The sequence below is a fragment of the Oncorhynchus keta genome, chromosome 30, assembly GCF_023373465.1.
Source record: "Oncorhynchus keta strain PuntledgeMale-10-30-2019 chromosome 30, Oket_V2, whole genome shotgun sequence".
Classification (NCBI taxonomy): Eukaryota; Metazoa; Chordata; class Actinopteri; order Salmoniformes; family Salmonidae; genus Oncorhynchus; species Oncorhynchus keta.
The window spans coordinates 9,247,624-9,266,684 of record NC_068450.1 but is presented as its reverse complement, the minus strand read 5'-3'; the positions used below and the strand labels follow the sequence as shown (position 1 = coordinate 9,266,684).

Sequence of the window (19,061 nt, the reverse complement as noted above, 5' to 3'; positions counted from 1 at the left end):
AAACGATGATGAACTGTGGTGTGTGTGTGGCCACTCAAATGCCTTCACAAAATGTCTAGGTCAACAAAGAAAAGTTTTTTTAATTAAAAAAAAAAAAAAAAGATGACCACCAGAGTAAGACGTACGAAGACATTTAGGATATGTTTATTAAGCCAGTTTAAATACAAAAAAAAAAAAAAGTCTCATCACACCAGTAATGTGCTTTTTGCCTTCTGCAAACACTCCGGAACTATAAACTAGAAAAAGACCACTGTCAGAGGGGGAAAGAAACCAAGGCAATCCTGTCAAAGTGTGGTCCTTCTGTAGCTCAGTTGGTAGAGAGCATGGCGCTTGTAACGCCAGGGTAGTGGGTTCGATTCCCGGGACCACCCATACGTAGAATGTATGCACACATGACTGTAAGTCGCTTTGGATAAAAGCGTCTGCTAAATGGCATTTATTATTATTATAATTCAACCAGTCTGGAATCTAACGTCTCTAAAAAAGAAAATAAGTCTGATCAAACTGGATTTACAGTGAACATTGTGAATTAACACCCATCTTTACCAGTCTGAATGAACCACACACTAAGGTTTATAATACCCATACATATGCAATCCTATGTAGCTTTGATTCAGAAGATTAGTTCACCACCAAACCAAATCACACATCAGAAGGATTGGTGGCTCTAGGGGGTAGTGACCAACCCCCTCGCCCCTTAAAACTCCAGACACCAGGGAAGATATCAAAACATCGTAAAGTATAGTAGTAATAACTCCACGCCATTTTGTCAACACCTATCCAATCCTCTGATCAACACAAGTACCTGGGGTAAGGTACAAGGCTGGGTTTGGAATTCAAAACCGGCTCTTGACGGTATCACAGAGGCTCACAGGACTTCCGGATAGACAGGATATTAGTATGGAGCTGCTGGTCTTACAGGATTGAGACAGAAGCCAGCAGAGTCAGGGACGTGGCCCAAACAGCACCCTATTCCCTGTATAGAAAAGGGACTTTTGACCAGGGCCCGGGAGTCTGGCTGAGGTGGTTTATCACGGAGGTAATCACTGACTGACTGATCCTTGGGGGGTTAGCAGAGTCTCCGTTTAAAAAAAAGAAGCTTCATTTCCTCTGATGCAAAATAATGTTTTATTTTACCTTTATTTAACTAGGCAAGTCAGTTAAGAACAAATTCCTATTTTCAATGACAGCCTAAGAACAGTGGGTTAACTGGTCTAGGAACAGTGGGTTAACTGCCTGTTCAGGGGCAGAACGACAGATTTGTACCTTGTCAGCTCAGGGATTTGATCTTGCAACCTTCCGGTCACTAGTCAACGCTCTAACCACTAGGCTACCCTGCCGACCCTACGCTCTAACCACTAGGCTACCCTGCCGACCCTACGCTCTAACCACTAGGCTACCCTGCCGACCCCACGCTCTAACCACTAGGCTACCCTGCCGACCCCACACTCTAACCACTAGGCTACCCTGCCGACCCCACACTCTAACCACTAGGCTACCCTGCCGACCCTACACTCTAACCACTAGGCTACCCTGCCGACCCTACACTCTAACCACTAGGCTACCCTGCCGACCCTACACTCTAACCACTAGGCTACCCTGCCGACCCTACACTCTAACCACTAGGCTACCCTGCCGACCCTACACTCTAACCACTAGGCTACCCTGCCGACCCTACACTCTAACCACTAGGCTACCCTGCCGACCCTACACTCTAACCACTAGGCTACCCTGCCGACATGACTGACAGGTTAAAAGCAATATGATGGAGACCAATTGTACCCCGTTAACTCAATATAAAAATGCACATATTACAGCTCCTACAGTATACTGACCATACTCTGCTAGCAGAGTGCTCAGGTAGGCTAACGTTTACAGCAACCAGAACAGGCCTACTGTAGTGCTATCAACTGTCAGCATTAGGGAAGGAAAGGAAGCCATTCAAGACTATTGGGACAAAGCCTGGATACACTACGACCTATGACCCAATCCTCCAGACATATGACTGGACAGCTTTGGGGGTAAATATGTTGAGGACTTATCTACCTTAGGATAGCAATACATATTGAAAATCGATGATCAAATATTTAAACCAATTAAATCAAAAAAGGTGTTGCATTGAAATCACAATCGGTAATTTTTGGCCAATCAGGTATGTATGCATGTATGTGTGTAACCAACATACGATGTCAATAGCTACAATATATTGGGAGTACACTAACAGAAAGAACAGCATTACTAAAAGACAAGTGATTTACATTTAGTCAATGCAACCATCAAAAAAAACAGTAGATTATAAATAAAATGACAACAAATCATGATTTTTTTTTTTGTTCGGCGTGATATACCAGCTAAATTCACTTCCCAAGTTTACTGTGTTATAACAATCACTGTATGAACAGTTCTACTTGTGGTAGAGTTCTAGAACACCAACAGTACTGAACAAATCCCACGGTTACCATTTCTATAGATTCCAATTCCAAGGCAATTGACCTTCTTTTCATTATATAAATCGTTGGAATGAATACAAGTAGTACTTGTTGTTATTGACATGGGATAATAAGACCCCTTTGACCCTACGAGAAACAAAACTGCTTTGTAAAAACTTTACATATTTTGCAAGTGGGACGATCGTCAATAGCCGATAATCTCTTGGGTACATAATGGGTCTTAAATATTACATTTGGATCATTTCAACCTATTACACACAAATGACTTCAGTTCCTGCATAGAATCATATGAAGCGGATGTTGAATCTCCCCCCCAAAAAATGAAGAGGTTAAAAAAGAAACGCATCTAAATTATAATATATTTCTGAACAGCGAAAACAGTGTTTCACAAGTAGGCTTCTAAAAAAAGCAGTATAAACAACATTACAACAGGATATCTACAGTTCAGTAGGAAAATTATAGTTCCAATCACACCTGGTCAACAGAAAACTAACTGATTCATGCTGCTACCACCCAGCTGGCTCCACGGTGAGAGAACAAAATGGTAGAGAGGACCGTAGTGCTTTCCAGGGTCAATATTCTATCGCTCTCTTCTTCCAAACCCAGTTGCGGTGGACTGATCTATAGACAAGAGTAGAGGAAAAGGTTTTAGCTCTTAAGCAATCAGCCACTCAAGAGAACGAGAGAGTTTTGCAACAAAACAAACAAACAAATATTCAGGTAACTTTTAACAACCAGATATCCTGGTTGGAGGATCCAGAATTTCCTGCTTCCGGGTGATCTTCCAACCAGGTTTTCCAGATGTTTGCAACCCTTTTACCACAGCCATCTGTTGTATCAGCGTACCCATGTTCTCTGGTGGAGGTCTGGAACCTTCCCCGGCGCCGGCCCACCTGGGGACTCTGGGCTGGGGGAACGATGACAGCACCGGGAATCACATTTTTATTCATACAAGTCCTTTTTAAAAAAAAATGTCAAAGTGCTTTACGAAGCCGAAGCCTCCAAAACAGCTAGTAGCCGCTTCGTGGCAAAGGGAAAACGCTTCTCTGTCAGTAGCCATTTTATTTATTTATTTTACCTTTATTTAACTAGGCAAATCAGTTAAGAACAAATTCTTATTTTCAATGACAGCCTAGGAACAGTGGGTTAACTGCCTGTTCAGGGGCAGAACGACAGATTTTGTACCTTGTCAGCTCGGGGATTTGAACTTGCAACCTTTCGGTTACTAGTCCAATGCTCACTAGGCTACCCTGCCACTATAATTTGGGGTCACTGGATCATATTCACTAGGAACCAAAACGGAAGAAAACAAACCAAAATAGGGAACGACAACCTGAAAAAAAGGTCCAATAAGAAAACGCTTATTTTTCATTTTCAATTGCAAAACAGTTTCCACTAATAAATGTACTGTGATACGGACCCTTACCGGTGTGAAGTCGCTACGCTCCGTTTGCGCTACACTGTCGGCGGCCGCAGCCATGTTGAGTATCCTGGGCTGGTGGTGTATTGTCCGGACGTCCTGTCCCGGGCCTCCTCCTGGAGCCACCTGCATAAAGGGACCACAGTAGGGAGGGCTCAGAGGGACGTTCATGGTGCCTGAGGAGGGGTCTGAGGTACGCCTCTCCTGCTGCTGCTGGCCCTACCAGAGAACACAGGGACACACACCTCGGTGACCCCGGTCAGAGCAGTGTAAAGCAGGGCAAGCAGGCAGGTAGAGGAAGCACAGCGTCCAGTCACTTGGATTTATACAACAGATCTAGTTGATCTACGTCTGGAAATAGGGAGGGGGTTGTTTTCAGACAGGCAGAGGAATGTTCCAGTAGTTTGAGATATAACTGGAGTAAAGCACAGCCCTAGTTGGTGCTCCTCAAAACAGACAGGAAGTGAAGCACAGCACACAGCCATTTGTACTTATCTAATCAGGAGAAAATCCATCCCATTGCTGTCATTACTTCAGGGATGTCTAAGTGCCATGTGAAACTAGACTGATAGGGCTCGTCTTCACGTGACTGTGGTGGTAAACCTGTCTGTCTGACTGAGGGGTTAGCCTATAATACCTGTACTAATGGACTAGGATCACCACAGCCATGTCCGTCTATAGTGGGAGATGAGAAGGGACTGAGGCCCGGTGACTACAGTACCTGTCTATAGTGGGAGATGAGAACAGGCCCAGTGACTACAGTACCTGTCTATAGTGGGAGATGAGAACAGGCCCAGTGACTACAGTACCCGTCTATAGTGGGAGATGAGAACAGGCCCAGTGACTACAGTACCCGTCTATAGTGGGAGATGAGAACAGGCCCGGTGACTACAGTACCCGTCTATAGTGGGAGATGAGAACAGGCCCAGTGACTACAGTACCCGTCTATAAGTGGGAGATGAGAACAGGCCCGGTGACTACAGTACCCGTCTTTAGTGGGAGATGAGAACAGGCCCGGTGACTACAGTACCCGTCTATAGCGGGAGATGAGAACAGGCCCGGTGACTACAGTACCCGTCTTTAGTGGGAGATGAGAACAGGCCCGGTGACTACAGTACCCGTCTATAGCGGGAGATGAGAACAGGCCCGGTGACTACAGTACCCGTCTATAGCGGGAGATGAGAACAGGCCCGGTGACTACAGTACCCGTCTATAGCGGGAGATGAGAACAGGCCCGGTGACTACAGTACCCGTCTATAGTGGGAGATGAGAACAGGCCCGGTGACTACAGTACCTGTCTATAGTGGGAGATGAGAACAGGCCCAGTGACTACAGTACCCGTCTATAGTGGGAGATGAGAACAGGCCCAGTGACTACAGTACCCATCTATAGTGGGAGATGAGAACAGGCCCAGTGACTACAGTACCTGTCTATAGTGGGAGATGAGAACAGGCCCGGTGACTACAGTACCCGTCTATAGTGGGAGATGAGAACAGGCCCAGTGACTACAGTACCTGTCTATAGTGGGAGATGAACAGGCCCGGTGACTACAGTACCCGTCTATAGTGGGAGATGAGAACAGGCCCAGTGACTACAGTACCCGTCTATAGTGGGAGATGAGAACAGGCCCGGTGACTACAGTACCTGTCTATAGTGGGAGATGAGAACAGGCCCAGTGACTACAGTACCTGTCTATAGTGGGAGATGAGAACAGGCCCGGTGACTACAGTACCCGTCTATAGTGGGAGATGAGAACAGGCCCAGTGACTACAGTACCCGTCTATAGTGGGAGATGAGAACAGGCCCGGTGACTACAGTACCTGTCTATAGTGGGAGATGAGAACAGGCCCAGTGACTACAGTACCCGTCTATAGTGGGAGATGAGAACAGGCCCGGTGACTACAGTACCTGTTTATGATGCTGCATCTGTAGTCTCTCCAGCTTGCATCTCTCCCTCTGGGCCTGGACAAGATGTCAGAGGAACAAACCAACAGAAATGGATGAACACACATCAGGAAAACCCACACATGGCAGGTGGAGGAGATGAGAACCTCCCTAGTCAATGCAAAGTGCTGTGAAACAGTCTGCGTCCCAAGAGGCACCCTATTCCCTATACAGTGCACTATTGACCAGAGCCCATAGGTATGTGCACTACATAGAGAATGGGGTGCCATTTAGGAAGCAGATGAAAGCAGCTCCTAACCTGATTGGTGAGGTTGGTCACCTGACCCTGCAGCCTCTCCACCTGTCTCCTCAAGTCCTCCTTTTCCTCGTTCATTCGTTCCCTGTCGCTCCTCTCTTTCCTAAAGTCCTCCTCAAAGATCTTCACCTGAGAGAGTAGATACAGCAATGGGAGGAGGATTACCCCGGGTACTAAATTGGTGAAGGAGGAGGAAGGAGGATTACCTTGGGTACTAAATTGGTGAAGGAGGAGGAGGGGATTACCTCGGGTACTAAATTGGTGAGGGAGGAGGAGGGAGGATTACCTCGGGTACTAAATTGGTGAGGGAGGAGGAGGGAGGATTACCCCGGTACTAAATTGGTGAGGGAGGAGAGGGAGGATTACCTCGGTGTACTAAATTGGTGAGGGAGGAGGGAGGATTACCTCGGGTACTAAATTGGTGAGGGAGGAGGAGGGAGGATTACAGGCCCGGTGTACTAAATTGGTGAAGGAGGATTACCTCGGGTACTAAATTGGTGAGGAGGAGGATTACAGGTACTAAATTGGTGAGGGAGGAGGATTACCTCGGGTACTAAATTGGTGAGGGAGGAGGATTACCTCAGGTACTAAATTGGTGAGGGAGGAGGATTACCTCAGGTACTAAATTGGTGAGGGAGGAGGATTACCTCAGGTACTAAATTGGTGAGGGAGGAGAATTACCTCAGGTACTAAGTTGGTGAGGGAGGAGGATTACCTCAGGTACTAAGTTGGTGAGGGAGGAGGATTACCTCAGGTACTAAGTTGGTGAGGGAGGAGGATTACCTCAGGTACTAAGTTGGTGAGGGAGGAGGATTACCTCAGGTACTAAGTTGGTGAGGGAGGAGGATTACCTCAGGTACTAAATTGGTGAGGGAGGAGAATTACCTCAGGTACTAAGTTGGTGAGGGAGGAGGATTACCTCAGGTACTAAGTTGGTGAGGGAGGAGGATTACCTCAGGTACTAAGTTGGTGAGGGAGGAGGATTACCTCAGGTACTAAGCTGGTGAGGGAGGAGGATTACCTCAGGTACTAAGCTGGTGAGGGAGGAGGATTACCTCAGGTACTAAGTTGGTGAGGGAGGAGGATTACCTCAGGTACTAAGTTGGTGAAGCAGGAGGATTACCTCAGGTACTAAGTTGGTGAGGGAGGAGGATTACCTCAGGTACTAAATTGGTGAGGGAGGAGGATTACCTCAGGTACTAAATTGGTGAGGGAGGAGGATTACCTCAGGTACTAAATTGGTGAGGGAGGAGGATTACCTCAGGTACTAAATTGGTGAGGGAGGAGGATTACCTCAGGTACTAAATTGGTGAGGGAGGAGGATTACCTCAGGTACTAAATTGGTGAGGGAGGAGGATTACCTCAGGTACTAAATTGGTGAGGGAGGAGGATTACCTCAGGTACTAAATTGGTGAGGGAGGAGGATTACCTCAGGTACTAAATTGGTGAGGGAGGAGGATTACCTCAGGTACTAAGTTGGTGAAGGAGGAGGATTACCTCAGGTACTAAATTGGTGAGGGAGGAGGATTACCTCGGGTACTAAATTGGTGAGGGAGGAGGATTACAGGTACTAAATTGGTGAGGGAGGAGGATTACCTCGGGTACTAAATTGGTGAGGGAGGAGGAGGGAGGATTACCTCGGGTACTAAATTGGTGAGGGAGGAGGAGGGAGGATTACCTCGGGTACTAAGTTGGTGAGGGAGGAGGATTACCTCAGGTACTAAGTTGGTGAGGGAGGAGGATTACCTCAGGTACTAAGTTGGTGAAGCAGGAGGATTACCTCAGGTACTAAGTTGGTGAGGGAGGAGGATTACCTCAGGTACTAAATTGGTGAGGAGGAGGATTACCTCAGGTACTAAGTTGGTGAGGGAGGAGGAACCTCAGGTACTAAGTTGGTGAGGGAGGAGGATTACCTCAGGTACTAAGTTGGTGAGGGAGGAGGATTACAGGTACTAAATTGGTGAGGGAGGAGGATTACCTCGGGTACTAAATTGGTGAGGGAGGAGGATTACCTCGGGTACTAAATTGGTGAGGGAGGAGGAGGGAGGATTACCTCGGGTACTAAATTGGTGAGGGAGGAGGAGGGAGGATTACCTCGGGTACTAAGTTGGTGAGGGAGGAGGATTACCTCAGGTACTAAGCTGGTGAGGGAGGAGGATTACCTCAGGTACTAAGCTGGTGAGGGAGGAGGATTACCTCAGGTACTAAGCTGGTGAGGGAGGAGGATTACCTCAGGTACTAAGTTGGTGAGGGAGGAGGATTACCTCAGGTACTAAGTTGGTGAAGCAGGAGGATTACCTCAGGTACTAAGTTGGTGAGGGAGGAGGATTACCTCAGGTACTAAATTGGTGAGGAGGAGGATTACCTCAGGTACTAAATTGGTGAGGGAGGAGGATTACCTCGGGTACTAAATTGGTGAGGGAGGAGGATTACCTCGGGTACTAAATTGGTGAGGGAGGAGGATTACCTCAGGTACTAAATTGGTGAGGGAGGAGGATTACCTCAGGTACTAAATTGGTGAGGGAGGAGGATTACCTCAGGTACTAAATTGGTGAGGGAGGAGGATTACCTCAGGTACTAAATTGGTGAGGGAGGAGGATTACCTCAGGTACTAAATTGGTGAGGGAGGAGGATTACCTCAGGTACTAAATTGGTGAGGGAGGAGGATTACCTCAGGTACTAAATTGGTGAGGGAGGAGGATTACCTCGGGTACTAAATTGGTGAGGGAGGAGGAGGGAGGATTACCTCGGGTACTAAATTGGTGAGGGAGGAGGAGGGAGGATTACCTCGGGTACTAAATTGGTGAGGGAGGAGGATTACCTCAGGTACTAAATTGGTGAGGGAGGAGGATTACCTCAGGTACTAAATTGGTGAGGGAGGAGGATTACCTCAGGTACTAAATTGGTGAGGGAGGAGGATTACCTCAGGTACTAAATTGGTGAGGGAGGAGGATTACCTCAGGTACTAAATTGGTGAGGGAGGAGGATTACCTCGGGTACTAAATTGGTGAGGGAGGAGGAGGGAGGATTACCTCGGGTACTAAATTGGTGAGGGAGGAGGAGGGAGGATTACCTCGGGTACTAAATTGGTGAGGGAGGAGGAGGGAGGATTACCTCGGGTACTAAATTGGTGAGGGAGGAGGATTACCTCAGGTACTAAATTGGTGAGGGAGGAGGATTACCTCAGGTACTAAATTGGTGAGGGAGGAGGATTACCTCAGGTACTAAATTGGTGAGGGAGGAGGATTACCTCAGGTACTAAATTGGTGAGGGAGGAGGATTACCTCAGGTACTAAATTGGTGAGGGAGGAGGATTACCTCAGGTACTAAATTGGTGAGGGAGGAGGATTACCTCAGGTACTAAGTTGGTGAGGGAGGAGGATTACCTCAGGTACTAAATTGGTGAGGGAGGAGGATTACCTCAGGTACTAAATTGGTGAGGGAGGAGGATTACCTCAGGTACTAAATTGGTGAGGGAGGAGGATTACCTCAGGTACTAAATTGGTGAGGGAGGAGGATTACCTCAGGTACTAAATTGGTGAGGGAGGAGGATTACCTCAGGTACTAAATTGGTGAGGGAGGAGGATTACCTCAGGTACTAAATTGGTGAGGGAGGAGGATTACCTCAGGTACTAAATTGGTGAGGGAGGAGGATTACCTCAGGTACTAAATTGGTGAGGGAGGAGGATTACCTCAGGTACTAAATTGGTGAGGGAGGAGGATTACCTCAGGTACTAAGTGTGTCTAACTGACCTGTTCCTTTAACACCGTTATCTGAGTGAGAAGCTCCTGCCTCAAGTTACTAGGCATGTCGTCATGGTTACCACTGGTGCCCTGGCCCGGTGGCTGCTGGGAGGACGGGGGAGGATGCAGGTTCAGGGCCTTTTCTAAAGCCTGAAGGGTGGCAGAGGGAGACAGTAAATTAGAACACAGTACACACACACTCAGTGTACACACACACACACACACACACACGATAGAGACCCTGTTGAGGCGTTGTATCTCCTTCTCCTGGTACTCTCTCTGTTTACTGAGGGGCAGCAGCTGATCCTGCAGGTAACGAATCTTCTGCTTCAACTCTGTGGTCTCAGAGTTCAGACACTCCTTCTCCCCCTGAAAACATTCATACAACATTACCATAACCTGCTTCGACTCCCAGAGTTCATTCACAGTTTAAACCAGACTGAAGGATGTGACATTCTGATAAGTAATTATTCCACATGTCAGAGACTGTCAGGTTAAAGTTCATCTGATGGTGACCTAACAATGACCAACATCATATCAGTCAACCTGGCATGTTTTTGCAAAAAAGGTTCTACCCCTCAAGCCACCAGACTGCTGAACAGCTTCTACCCCCCAAGCCACCAGACTGCTGAACAGCTCCTACCCCCAAGCCACCAGACTGCTGAACAGCTCCTACCCCCCAAGCCACCAGACTGCTGAACAGCTCCTACCCCCCAAGTCAGACTGCTGAACAGCTCCTACCCCCAAGCCACCAGACTGCTGAACAGCTTCTACCCCCAAGCCACCAGACTGCTGAACAGCTTCTACCCCCCAAGCCACCAGACTGCTGAACAGCTCCTACCCCCCAAGCCATCAGACTGCTGAACAGCTCCTACCCCCCAAGCCACCAGACTGCTGAACAGCTTCTACCCCCCAAGTCATCAGACTGCTGAACAGCTCCTACCCCCCAAGCCACCAGACTGCTGAACAGCTTCTACCCCCAAGCCATCAGACTGCTGAACAGCTCCTACCCCCCAAGCCATCAGACTGCTGAACAGCTTCTACCCCTCAAGCCACCAGACTGCTGAACAGCTTCACCCCTCAAGTCATCAGACTGCTGAACAGCTCCTACCCTCAAGCCACCAGACTGCTGAACAGCTTCTACCCCTCAAGTCATCAGACTGCTGAACAGCTCCTACCCCCAAGCCACCAGACTGCTGAACAGCTTCTACCCCCAAGCCATCAGACTGCTGAACAGCTCCTACCCCCCAAGCCATCAGACTGCTGAACAGCTCCTACCCCCAAGCCATCAGACTGCTGAACAGCTCCTACCCCCAAGCCACCAGACTGCTGAACAGCTTCTACCCCCAAGCCACCAGACTGCTGAACAGCTCCTACCCCCCAAGCCATCAGACTGCTGAACAGCTCCTACCCCCCAAGCCATCAGACTGCTGAACAGCTCCTACCCCCCAAGCCACCAGACTGCTGAACAGCTTCTACCCCCGCCGTCAGACTGCTGAACAGCTTCTACCCCTCAAGTCATCAGACTGCTGAACAGCTCCTACCCCCAAGCCACCAGACTGCTGAACAGCTTCTACCCCCAAGTCATCAGACTGCTGAACAGCTCCTACCCCCAAGCCATCAGACTGCTGAACAGCTTCTACCCCTCAAGTCATCAGACTGCTGAACAGCTCCTACCCCCAAGCCATCAGACTGCTGAACAGCTTCTACCCCTCAAGTCATCAGACTGCTGAACAGCTTCTATAGCCACCAGACTGCTGAACAGCTTCTACCCCTCAAGTCATCAGACTGCTGAACAGCTCCTACCCCCAAGCCACCAGACTGCTGAACAGCTCCTTAAGCCACCAGACTGCTGAACAGCTTCTACCCCAAGCCATCAGACTGCTGAACAGCTTCTACCCCCAAGCCATCAGACTGCTGAACAGCTTCTACCCCCAAGCCATCAGACTGCTGAACAGCTCCTACCCCCAAGCCACCAGACTGCTGAACAGCTTCTACCCCCAAGCCATCAGACTGCTGAACAGCTCCTACCCCCAAGCCATCAGACTGCTGAACAGCTTCTACCCCTCAAGTCAGACTGCTGAACAGCTCCTACCCAAGCCACCAGACTGCTGAACAGCTTCTACCCCCAAGCCATCAGACTGCTGAACAGCTCCACCCCTCAAGTCATCAGACTGCTGAACAGCTCCTACCCCCCAAGCCACCAGACTGCTGAACAGCTTCTACCTCCAAGTCATTAGACTGCTGAACAGCTTCTACCCCCAAGCCACCAGACTGCTGAACAGCTTCTACCCCCCAAGCCACCAGACTGCTGAACAGCTTCTACCCCCAAGCCACCAGACTGCTGAACAGCTTCTACCCCCAAGCCACCAGACTGCTGAACAGCTTCTACCCCCAAGCCACCAGACTGCTGAACAGCTTCTACCCCCAAGCCACCAGACTGCTGAACAGCTCCTACCCCCAAGCCAGCAGACTGCTGAACAGCTCCTACCCCCCAAGCCAGCAGACTGCTGAACAGCTCCTACCCCCCAAGCCACCAGACTGCTGAACAGCTCCTACCCCCCAAGCCACCAGACTGCTGAACAGCTCCTACCCCCCAAGCCACCAGACTGCTGAACAGCTCCTACCCCCCAACCCATTAGACTGCTGAACAGCTCCTACCCCCCAATCCATTAGACTGCTGAACAGCTCCTACCCCCAATCCATTAGACTGCTGAACAGCTCCTACCCCCAATCCATCAGACTGCTGAACAGCTCCTACCCCCAACCCATTAGACTGCTGAACAGCTCCTACCCCCAACCCATTAGACTGCTGAACAGCTCCTACCCCCCAACCCATTAGACTGCTGAACAGCTCCTACCCCCAAGCCACCAGACTGCTGAACAGCTCATCAAAATGGCTACCCAGACTATTTGTATTGAGCCCCTTTATTATTTACACTGAACCTTGCACTGGACTCTACTCACACATACTACACTGACAGTTCCAACACACTGACTACATATGCTCACACACACTTAATATCTATCCTGATTACCAAGTCACTTACCTACATTCCCTTCAGAACGTATTCACACCCATTGACTTATTCTACATGTTGTGTTACTGCCGGAATTGAAAATGGATTACATTTAGATGTTTTGTCAGTGGCCAATGGGGACTTTAATACACAGTCAGAGTTTAATGGTCAGAAACCTGAGTATGGATCAACAACATTATAGTTATTCTACAATACTAACCTAATTGACAGAGTGAAAAGAAGGAAGCCTGTACATATTCTAGAACACAAAACACATTCTAGAACATGCATCCTGTTTGCAACAAGGCACTAAAGTGAAACTACAAAAGATGTGGTAAAGAAATTCACTTTTTGTCCTGAATACAAAGTATTGTATTGGATTTTCCCCAAACATATTACTGAGTACCACTCCCCATATTTTCAAGCATAGTGGGGGCTGCATCATGTTATGGGTATGCTTGTAATCATAAAGGACTGGGGAGTTTTTCAGGATAAAAAAATAAACGGAATGGAGCTAAGCACAGGCAAAATCCTAGAGCAAAACCTGGTTCAGTCTGCTATCCACCAGACACTGGGAAATGAAGTCACCTTTCAGCAGGACAATAACGTAAAACACAAGGTCAAATAGACACTGGAGTTGTTTACCAAGAAGGCAGTGAATGTTCCTGAATGGTCGTGTTACAGTTTTGACTTAAATCTATGGCAAGACCTGAAAATGGTTGTCTAGCAATGACCAACAACCAATTTGACTGAGCTTGATGAATTTATAAAATGACAAAATATATATATATTTTTTAAATGGGCAAATGTTGCACAATCCAGGTGTGGAAAGGTCTTAGAGACTTAAATCTGTAATCAAAGATGCTTCTACAAAGTATTGACTCAGGGGTGTGACTAATTGTGTAAATTAGATACAGTTGAAGTCGTATGTTTACATAGACTTAGGTTGGAGTCATTAAAACTTGTTTTTCAACCACTCCACAAATTTCTTGTTAACAAACTATAGTTTTGGCAAGTCAGTTAGGACATCTACTTTGTGCATGACAAGTAATTTTTCCAACAATTGTTTACAGACAGATTATTTCACTGTGTCACAATTCCAGTGGGTCAGAAGTTTACATACACTAAGTTGACTGTGCCTTTAAACAGCTTGGAAAATTCCAGAAAATGATGTCATTGCTTTAGAAGCTTCTGATAGGCTAATTGACATTATTTGAATCAATTGGAGGTGTACCTGTGGATGTACACTGCTCAAAAAAATAAAGGGAACACTTAAACAACACAATGTAACTCCAAGTCAATCACACTTCTGTGAAATCAAACTGTCCACTTAGGAAGCAACACTGATTGACAATAAATTTAACATGCTGTTGTGCAAATGGAATAGACAACAGGTGGAAATTATAGGCAATTAGCAAGACACCCCCAATAAAGGAGTGGTTCTGCAGGTGGGGACCACAGACCACTTCTCAGTTCCTATGCTTCCTGGCTGATGTTTTGGTCACTTTTGAATGCTGGCAGTGATTTCACTCTAGTGGTAGCATGAGACGGAGTCTACAACCCACACAAGTGGCTCAGGTAGTGCAGCTCATCCAGGATGGAATATCAATGCGAGCTGTGGCAAGAAGGTTTGCTGTGTATGTCAGCGTAGTGTCCAGAGCATCGAAGCGCTAAAAGGAGACAGGCCAGTACATCAGGAGACGTGGAGGGCAACAACCCAGCAGCAGGACCGCTACCTCCGCCTTTGTGCAAGGATGAGCACTGCCAGAGCCCTGCAAAATGACCTCCAGCAGGCCACAAATGTGCATGTGTCTGCTCAAACGGTCAGAAACAGACTCCATGAGGGTGGTATGAGGGCCCGACGTCCACAGGTTGGGGTTGTGCTTACAGCCAAACACCGTGCAGGACGTTTGGCATTTGCCAGAGAACGCCACGTTGCACCACAGACTGTCCAGGAGTTGGCGGATGCTTTAGTCCAGGTCTGGGAGGAGATCCCTCAGGAGACCATCTGCCACCTCATCAGGAGCATGCCCAGGTATTGTAGGGAGGTCATACAGGCACGTGGAGGCCACACACACTACTGAGCCTCATTTTGACTTGTTTTAAGGACATTACATCAAAGTTGGATCAGCCTGTAGTGTGGTTTTCCACTTTAATTTTGAGTGTGACTCCAAATCCAGACCTCCATGGGTTGATACATTTGATTTACATTGATCATTTGTGTGATTTTGTTGTCAGCACATTCAACTATGTAATGAAAAAAGTATTCAATAAGAATATTTCATTGATTCAGATGTAGGATGTGTTATTTTAGTGTTCCCTTTATTTTTTTTAGCAGTGTATTTCAAGGCCTACCTTCAAACTCAGTGCCTCTTTGCTTGACATCATGGGGAAAATCAAAAGAAATCAGCCAAGACCTCAGAATTATTTTTTTGTAGAGCTCCACAAGTCTGGTTCATTCTTGGGAGCAATTTCCAAACACCTGAAGGTACCACGTTCATCTGTACAAACAATCGTACGCAAGTATAAACACCATGGGACCATGCAGCCATCATACCGCTCAGGAAGGAGACGCGTTCTGTCTCCTAGAGATGAACGTACTTTAGTGTGAAAAGTGCAAATCAATCCCAAAACAACAGCAAAAGGACCTTGTAAAGATGCTGTAGAAAACAGGTACAAAAGTATCTATATCCACAGTAAAATTAGTCCTATAATTGACATAACCTGAAAGGCTGCTCAGCAAGAAAGAAGCCACTGCTCCAAACCACCATAAAAAAGCCAGACTACGGTTTGCAACTGCACATGGGGGGGGGCAAAGATTGTACTTTTTGGAGAAATGTCCTCTGGTCTGATGAAACAAAAAGAGAATGTTTGGCCATATTGACCATCATTATGTTTGGAGCAAAAAGGGGGAGGCTTGTAAGCCAAAGAACACCATCCCAACCGTGAAGCACGGGGGTGCTTTGCTGCAGGAGGGACTGGTGCTCTTCACAAAATAGATGGCATCATGAGGCAGAAAAATTATGTGGATATATTGAAGCAATATCTCAAGACATCAGTCAGGAAGTTAAAGCTTGGTCGCAATGGATCTTCCGAATGGACAATGACCCCAAGCATACTTCCAAAGTTATGGAAAAAGGTCAACAAAGTCAAGGTAATGGAGTGGCCATCACAAAGCCCTGACCTCAAGCCTATTGATAATTTGTGGGCAGAACTGAAAAAGCATGTGCGAGCAAGGAGGCCTACAAACCTGACTCAGTTACACCAGCTCTATCAGAAGGAATGGGCCGCAATTCACCCAACTTAATGTGGGAAGCTTGTGGAAGGCTACCAGAAACATTTGACCCAAGTTAAACAATTTAAAGGCAATGCTACAAAATACTAATTGAGTGTATGTAAACTTCTGACCCACTGGGAATGTGATGAACGAAATAAAAGCTTAAATAAATCATTCTCTCTACTATTATTCTGACATTTCACATTCTTAAAATAAAAAGGAGGTGATCCTAACTGATAGATGGGTGAGATTATTTTATCCATTTTGAATCCCGGCTGTAACAACAAAATGTGGAATAAGTCAAGGGGTATGAATACTCCGAAGGCCCCGGAGACTCCGAAGGCCCCGGAGACTCCGAAGGCCCCGGAGACTCCGAAGGCCCCGGAGACTCCGAAGGCCCCGGAGACTCCGAAGGCCCCGGAGACTCCGAAGGCCCCGGAGACTCCGAAGGCCCCGGAGACTCCGAAGGCCCCGGAGACTCCGAAGGCCCCGGAGACTCCGAAGGCCCCGGAGACTCCGAAGGCCCCGGAGACTCCGAAGGCCCCGGAGACTCCGAAGGCCCCGGAGACTCCGAAGGCCCCGGAGACTCCGAAGGCCCCGGAGACTCCGAAGGCCCTGTACATGTGAATATTACATCAATTATCTTAACCTGGTATCTCTGCACATTGACTCCGTACTGGTGTGTGTGTGTATATATTAGTACTCTGCATAGTTGGGAAAAGGCTCATAACTAAGCATTTCATGGTTAAGTCTACACCTGTTGTATTCGGCGCATGTGACAAAATGTAACTTTACATCAGAAAAATTTGCACACAGAAGAAGTTATTAGGATAATTCAGTTGCTACTGGCAGCCTGCAGTACCCCGGTTGGCCTTCAACTTGAGATACTCAATGAGAGGGGGCAGCACTGAGCTAGCCCGCAAAGTCACTTCCTGGAGTAGCTCACTCTACATGTTATGTCTACATACATATTTGATTTCCTTGGCTTCAAATGAGCTATTTTGAGTCCATTGTGTCACAACAGACTGGTGAGAAATACTCATCGGACCGTGGCTGAGTGGGCTGGAGCGGTTCTCCTCCACGCTGACATGCACGTGTTCCCAGCAGTGAAGAACGGACACTCACTCACTCACACACCCCCACACACACACACACCCCCACACCCACACCCACCCACTCACTCACACACCCCCACACCCACACTCACCAACACACACCAAAAATGTTGTGTACGTTGTTGTGTTTGTATACGTCTTGAGGACGTTGTTGGGTCTGTACTAGGTTTCTGTCTGTTGTCACCTGTACATGGTTGGGTCTGTACTAGGTTTCTGTCTGTTGTCACCTGTACGTTGTTGGGTCTGTACTAGGTTTCTGTCTGTTGTCACCTGTACGTGGTTGGGTCTGTACTAGGTTTCTGTCTGTTGTCACCTGTACGTGGTTGGGTCTGTACTAGGTTTCTGTCTGTTGTCACCTGTACGTGGTTGGGTCTGTACTAGGTTTCTGTCTGTTGTCACCTGTACGTTGTTGGGTCTGTACTAGGTTTCTGTCTGTTGTCACCTGTACGTGGTTGGGTCTGTACTAGGTTTCTGTCTGTTCTCACCTGTACGTTGTTGGGTCTGTACTAGGTTTCTGTCTGTTGTCACCTGTACATGGTTGGGTCTGTACTAGGTTTCTGTCTGTTGTCACCTGTACGTTGTTGGGTCTGTACTAGGTTTCTGTCTGTTGTCACCTGTACGTGGTTGGGTCTGTACTAGGTTTCTGTCTGTTCTCACCTGTACGTTGTTGGGTCTGTACTAGGTTTCTGTCTGTTCTCACCTGTACGTGGTTGGGTCTGTACTAGGTTTCTGTCTGTTGTCACCTGTACGTTGTTGGGTCTGTACTAGGTTTCTGTCTGTTCTCACCTGTACGTGGTTGGGTCTGTACTAGGTTTCTGTCTGTTGTCACCTGTACGTGGTTGGGTCTGTACTAGGTTTCTGTCTGTTGTCACCTGTACGTTGTTGGGTCTGTACTAGGTTTCTGTCTGTTCTCACCTGTACGTGGTTGGGTCTGTACTAGGTTTCTGTCTGTTGTCACCTGTACGTTGTTGGGTCTGTACTAGGTTTCTGTCTGTTGTCACCTGTACGTGGTTGGGTCTATACTAGGTTTCTGTCTGTTCTCACCTGTACGTGGTTGGGTCTGTACTAGGTTTCTGTCTGTTGTCACCTGTACGTGGTTGGGTCTGTACTAGGTTTCTGTCTGTTGTCACCTGTACGTTGTTGGGTCTGTACTAGGTTTCTGTCTGTTGTCACCTGTACGTGGTTGGGTCTGTACTAGGTTTCTGTCTGTTGTCACCTGTACGTGGTTGGGTCTGTACTAGGTTTCTGTCTGTTGTCACCTGTACGTGGTTGGGTCTGTACTAGGTTTCTGTCTGTTCTCACCTGTACGTTCTCAATCTTGGACTTGGCGAGCAGCAACTTCTTATCGTAATCCCGCTGCCTCTGTTCTCGCTCCGCCTCTAACTCCTGCACGGCCTTCTGGGAGTCCGCTAGCCGCTGACGCAGGTCTGTGATCTGATCGGGGGGTTTCAAACTCTTAAATACAGGGAGTATGTCTTTTCAACGAGACATATGATCAGAATCATCATTTCAGACTCAGAAGAATGATGTGGAGCAGTTTAGGGCTAGCCCCAAATCTCAGAGCCGTGGAAGTGTGTGTGGGCGTGTAGGTGTGTGCGTCTCAGTGTGTGGGTGTGTGCGTGTGTGTGGACCACAGCAGGAACAGTGAGTACCAGAGAGGTGAGGGGATTTCTGATGTGTCACAAGAACATGTGGTTGACACACACACACACTGGGTGTCATCCAAGTACACACCACTACATCTTCTCCATCAACACACACACACACGCAGGTTACTATATTGACACAGTGTGTGTGTGTGTGTGTGTGTGTGTGTTAGAGAGAGAGATAGAACA

At 47.7% G+C, this 19,061-nt stretch overlaps 2 protein-coding genes and 2 long non-coding RNA genes across 38 annotated transcripts in view; 2 read left to right on the top strand and 2 right to left on the bottom strand.

Moving 5' to 3' along the window:
* Positions 1-115: 115 nt before the first annotated feature.
* Positions 116-19,061, bottom strand: part of LOC118372834 (TNFAIP3-interacting protein 1-like) — a 34,314-nt gene continuing 15,368 nt past the window's right edge. The window contains exons 12-19 of the mRNA XM_052487405.1: positions 18,529-18,660; positions 10,055-10,183; positions 9,824-9,964; positions 6,074-6,199; positions 5,779-5,832; positions 3,871-4,089; positions 3,297-3,357; positions 116-3,071 (exon numbers count right to left, since the gene is read on the bottom strand). Coding sequence (XP_052343365.1) covers positions 3,031-3,071; positions 3,297-3,357; positions 3,871-4,089; positions 5,779-5,832; positions 6,074-6,199; positions 9,824-9,964; positions 10,055-10,183; positions 18,529-18,660 — 903 coding nt within the window. The 3' untranslated portion in view covers positions 116-3,030. The remainder of the gene's footprint in view (positions 3,072-3,296; positions 3,358-3,870; positions 4,090-5,778; positions 5,833-6,073; positions 6,200-9,823; positions 9,965-10,054; positions 10,184-18,528; positions 18,661-19,061) is intronic.
* On the top strand, positions 6,586-9,806 carry LOC127913872 (uncharacterized). Of its 19 annotated transcripts, none has more exons than XR_008087051.1 (6): positions 6,586-6,654; positions 6,757-6,926; positions 6,961-7,062; positions 7,131-7,606; positions 8,020-8,203; positions 9,428-9,806. It is a non-coding gene; the product is annotated as an uncharacterized LOC127913872 (long non-coding RNA). The 19 variants fall into 19 exon arrangements; XR_008087053.1 differs by lacking the exons at positions 6,586-6,654; positions 9,428-9,806 and adding exons at positions 8,747-8,780; positions 9,033-9,113 and having other exon boundaries at positions 6,679-6,926; positions 8,020-8,087; XR_008087046.1 differs by lacking the exon at positions 6,586-6,654 and having other exon boundaries at positions 6,670-6,926; positions 6,995-7,062.
* Positions 7,490-9,144, bottom strand: LOC127913875 (uncharacterized). 2 transcript variants are annotated; one of them, XR_008087072.1, is made up of 5 exons: positions 9,062-9,144; positions 8,776-8,857; positions 8,470-8,537; positions 8,049-8,123; positions 7,490-7,601 (listed from the first exon to the last, which is right to left on the bottom strand). It is a non-coding gene; the product is annotated as an uncharacterized LOC127913875 (long non-coding RNA). The 2 variants fall into 2 exon arrangements; XR_008087071.1 differs by lacking the exons at positions 7,490-7,601; positions 8,470-8,537 and adding an exon at positions 7,652-7,748 and having other exon boundaries at positions 8,083-8,164.
* LOC127913870 (IgA FC receptor-like) lies at positions 12,649-18,658 on the top strand. 16 transcript variants are annotated; one of them, XR_008087035.1, is made up of 6 exons: positions 12,649-17,607; positions 17,909-17,994; positions 18,038-18,123; positions 18,167-18,209; positions 18,253-18,381; positions 18,511-18,658. XR_008087035.1 is itself a non-coding variant. In XM_052487397.1 (2 exons), the coding sequence occupies exon 1, from the start codon at positions 16,352-16,354 to the stop codon at positions 16,736-16,738; it is 387 nt and encodes a 128-aa protein (XP_052343357.1). In that variant the 5' UTR covers positions 12,653-16,351; the 3' UTR covers positions 16,739-18,209; positions 18,511-18,658. The 16 variants fall into 16 exon arrangements, 7 of the variants coding, with proteins under 7 accessions (XP_052343357.1, XP_052343363.1, XP_052343358.1 ...); XR_008087037.1 differs by having other exon boundaries at positions 12,649-17,994; positions 18,081-18,123; XR_008087033.1 differs by having other exon boundaries at positions 12,649-17,693; positions 17,780-18,209.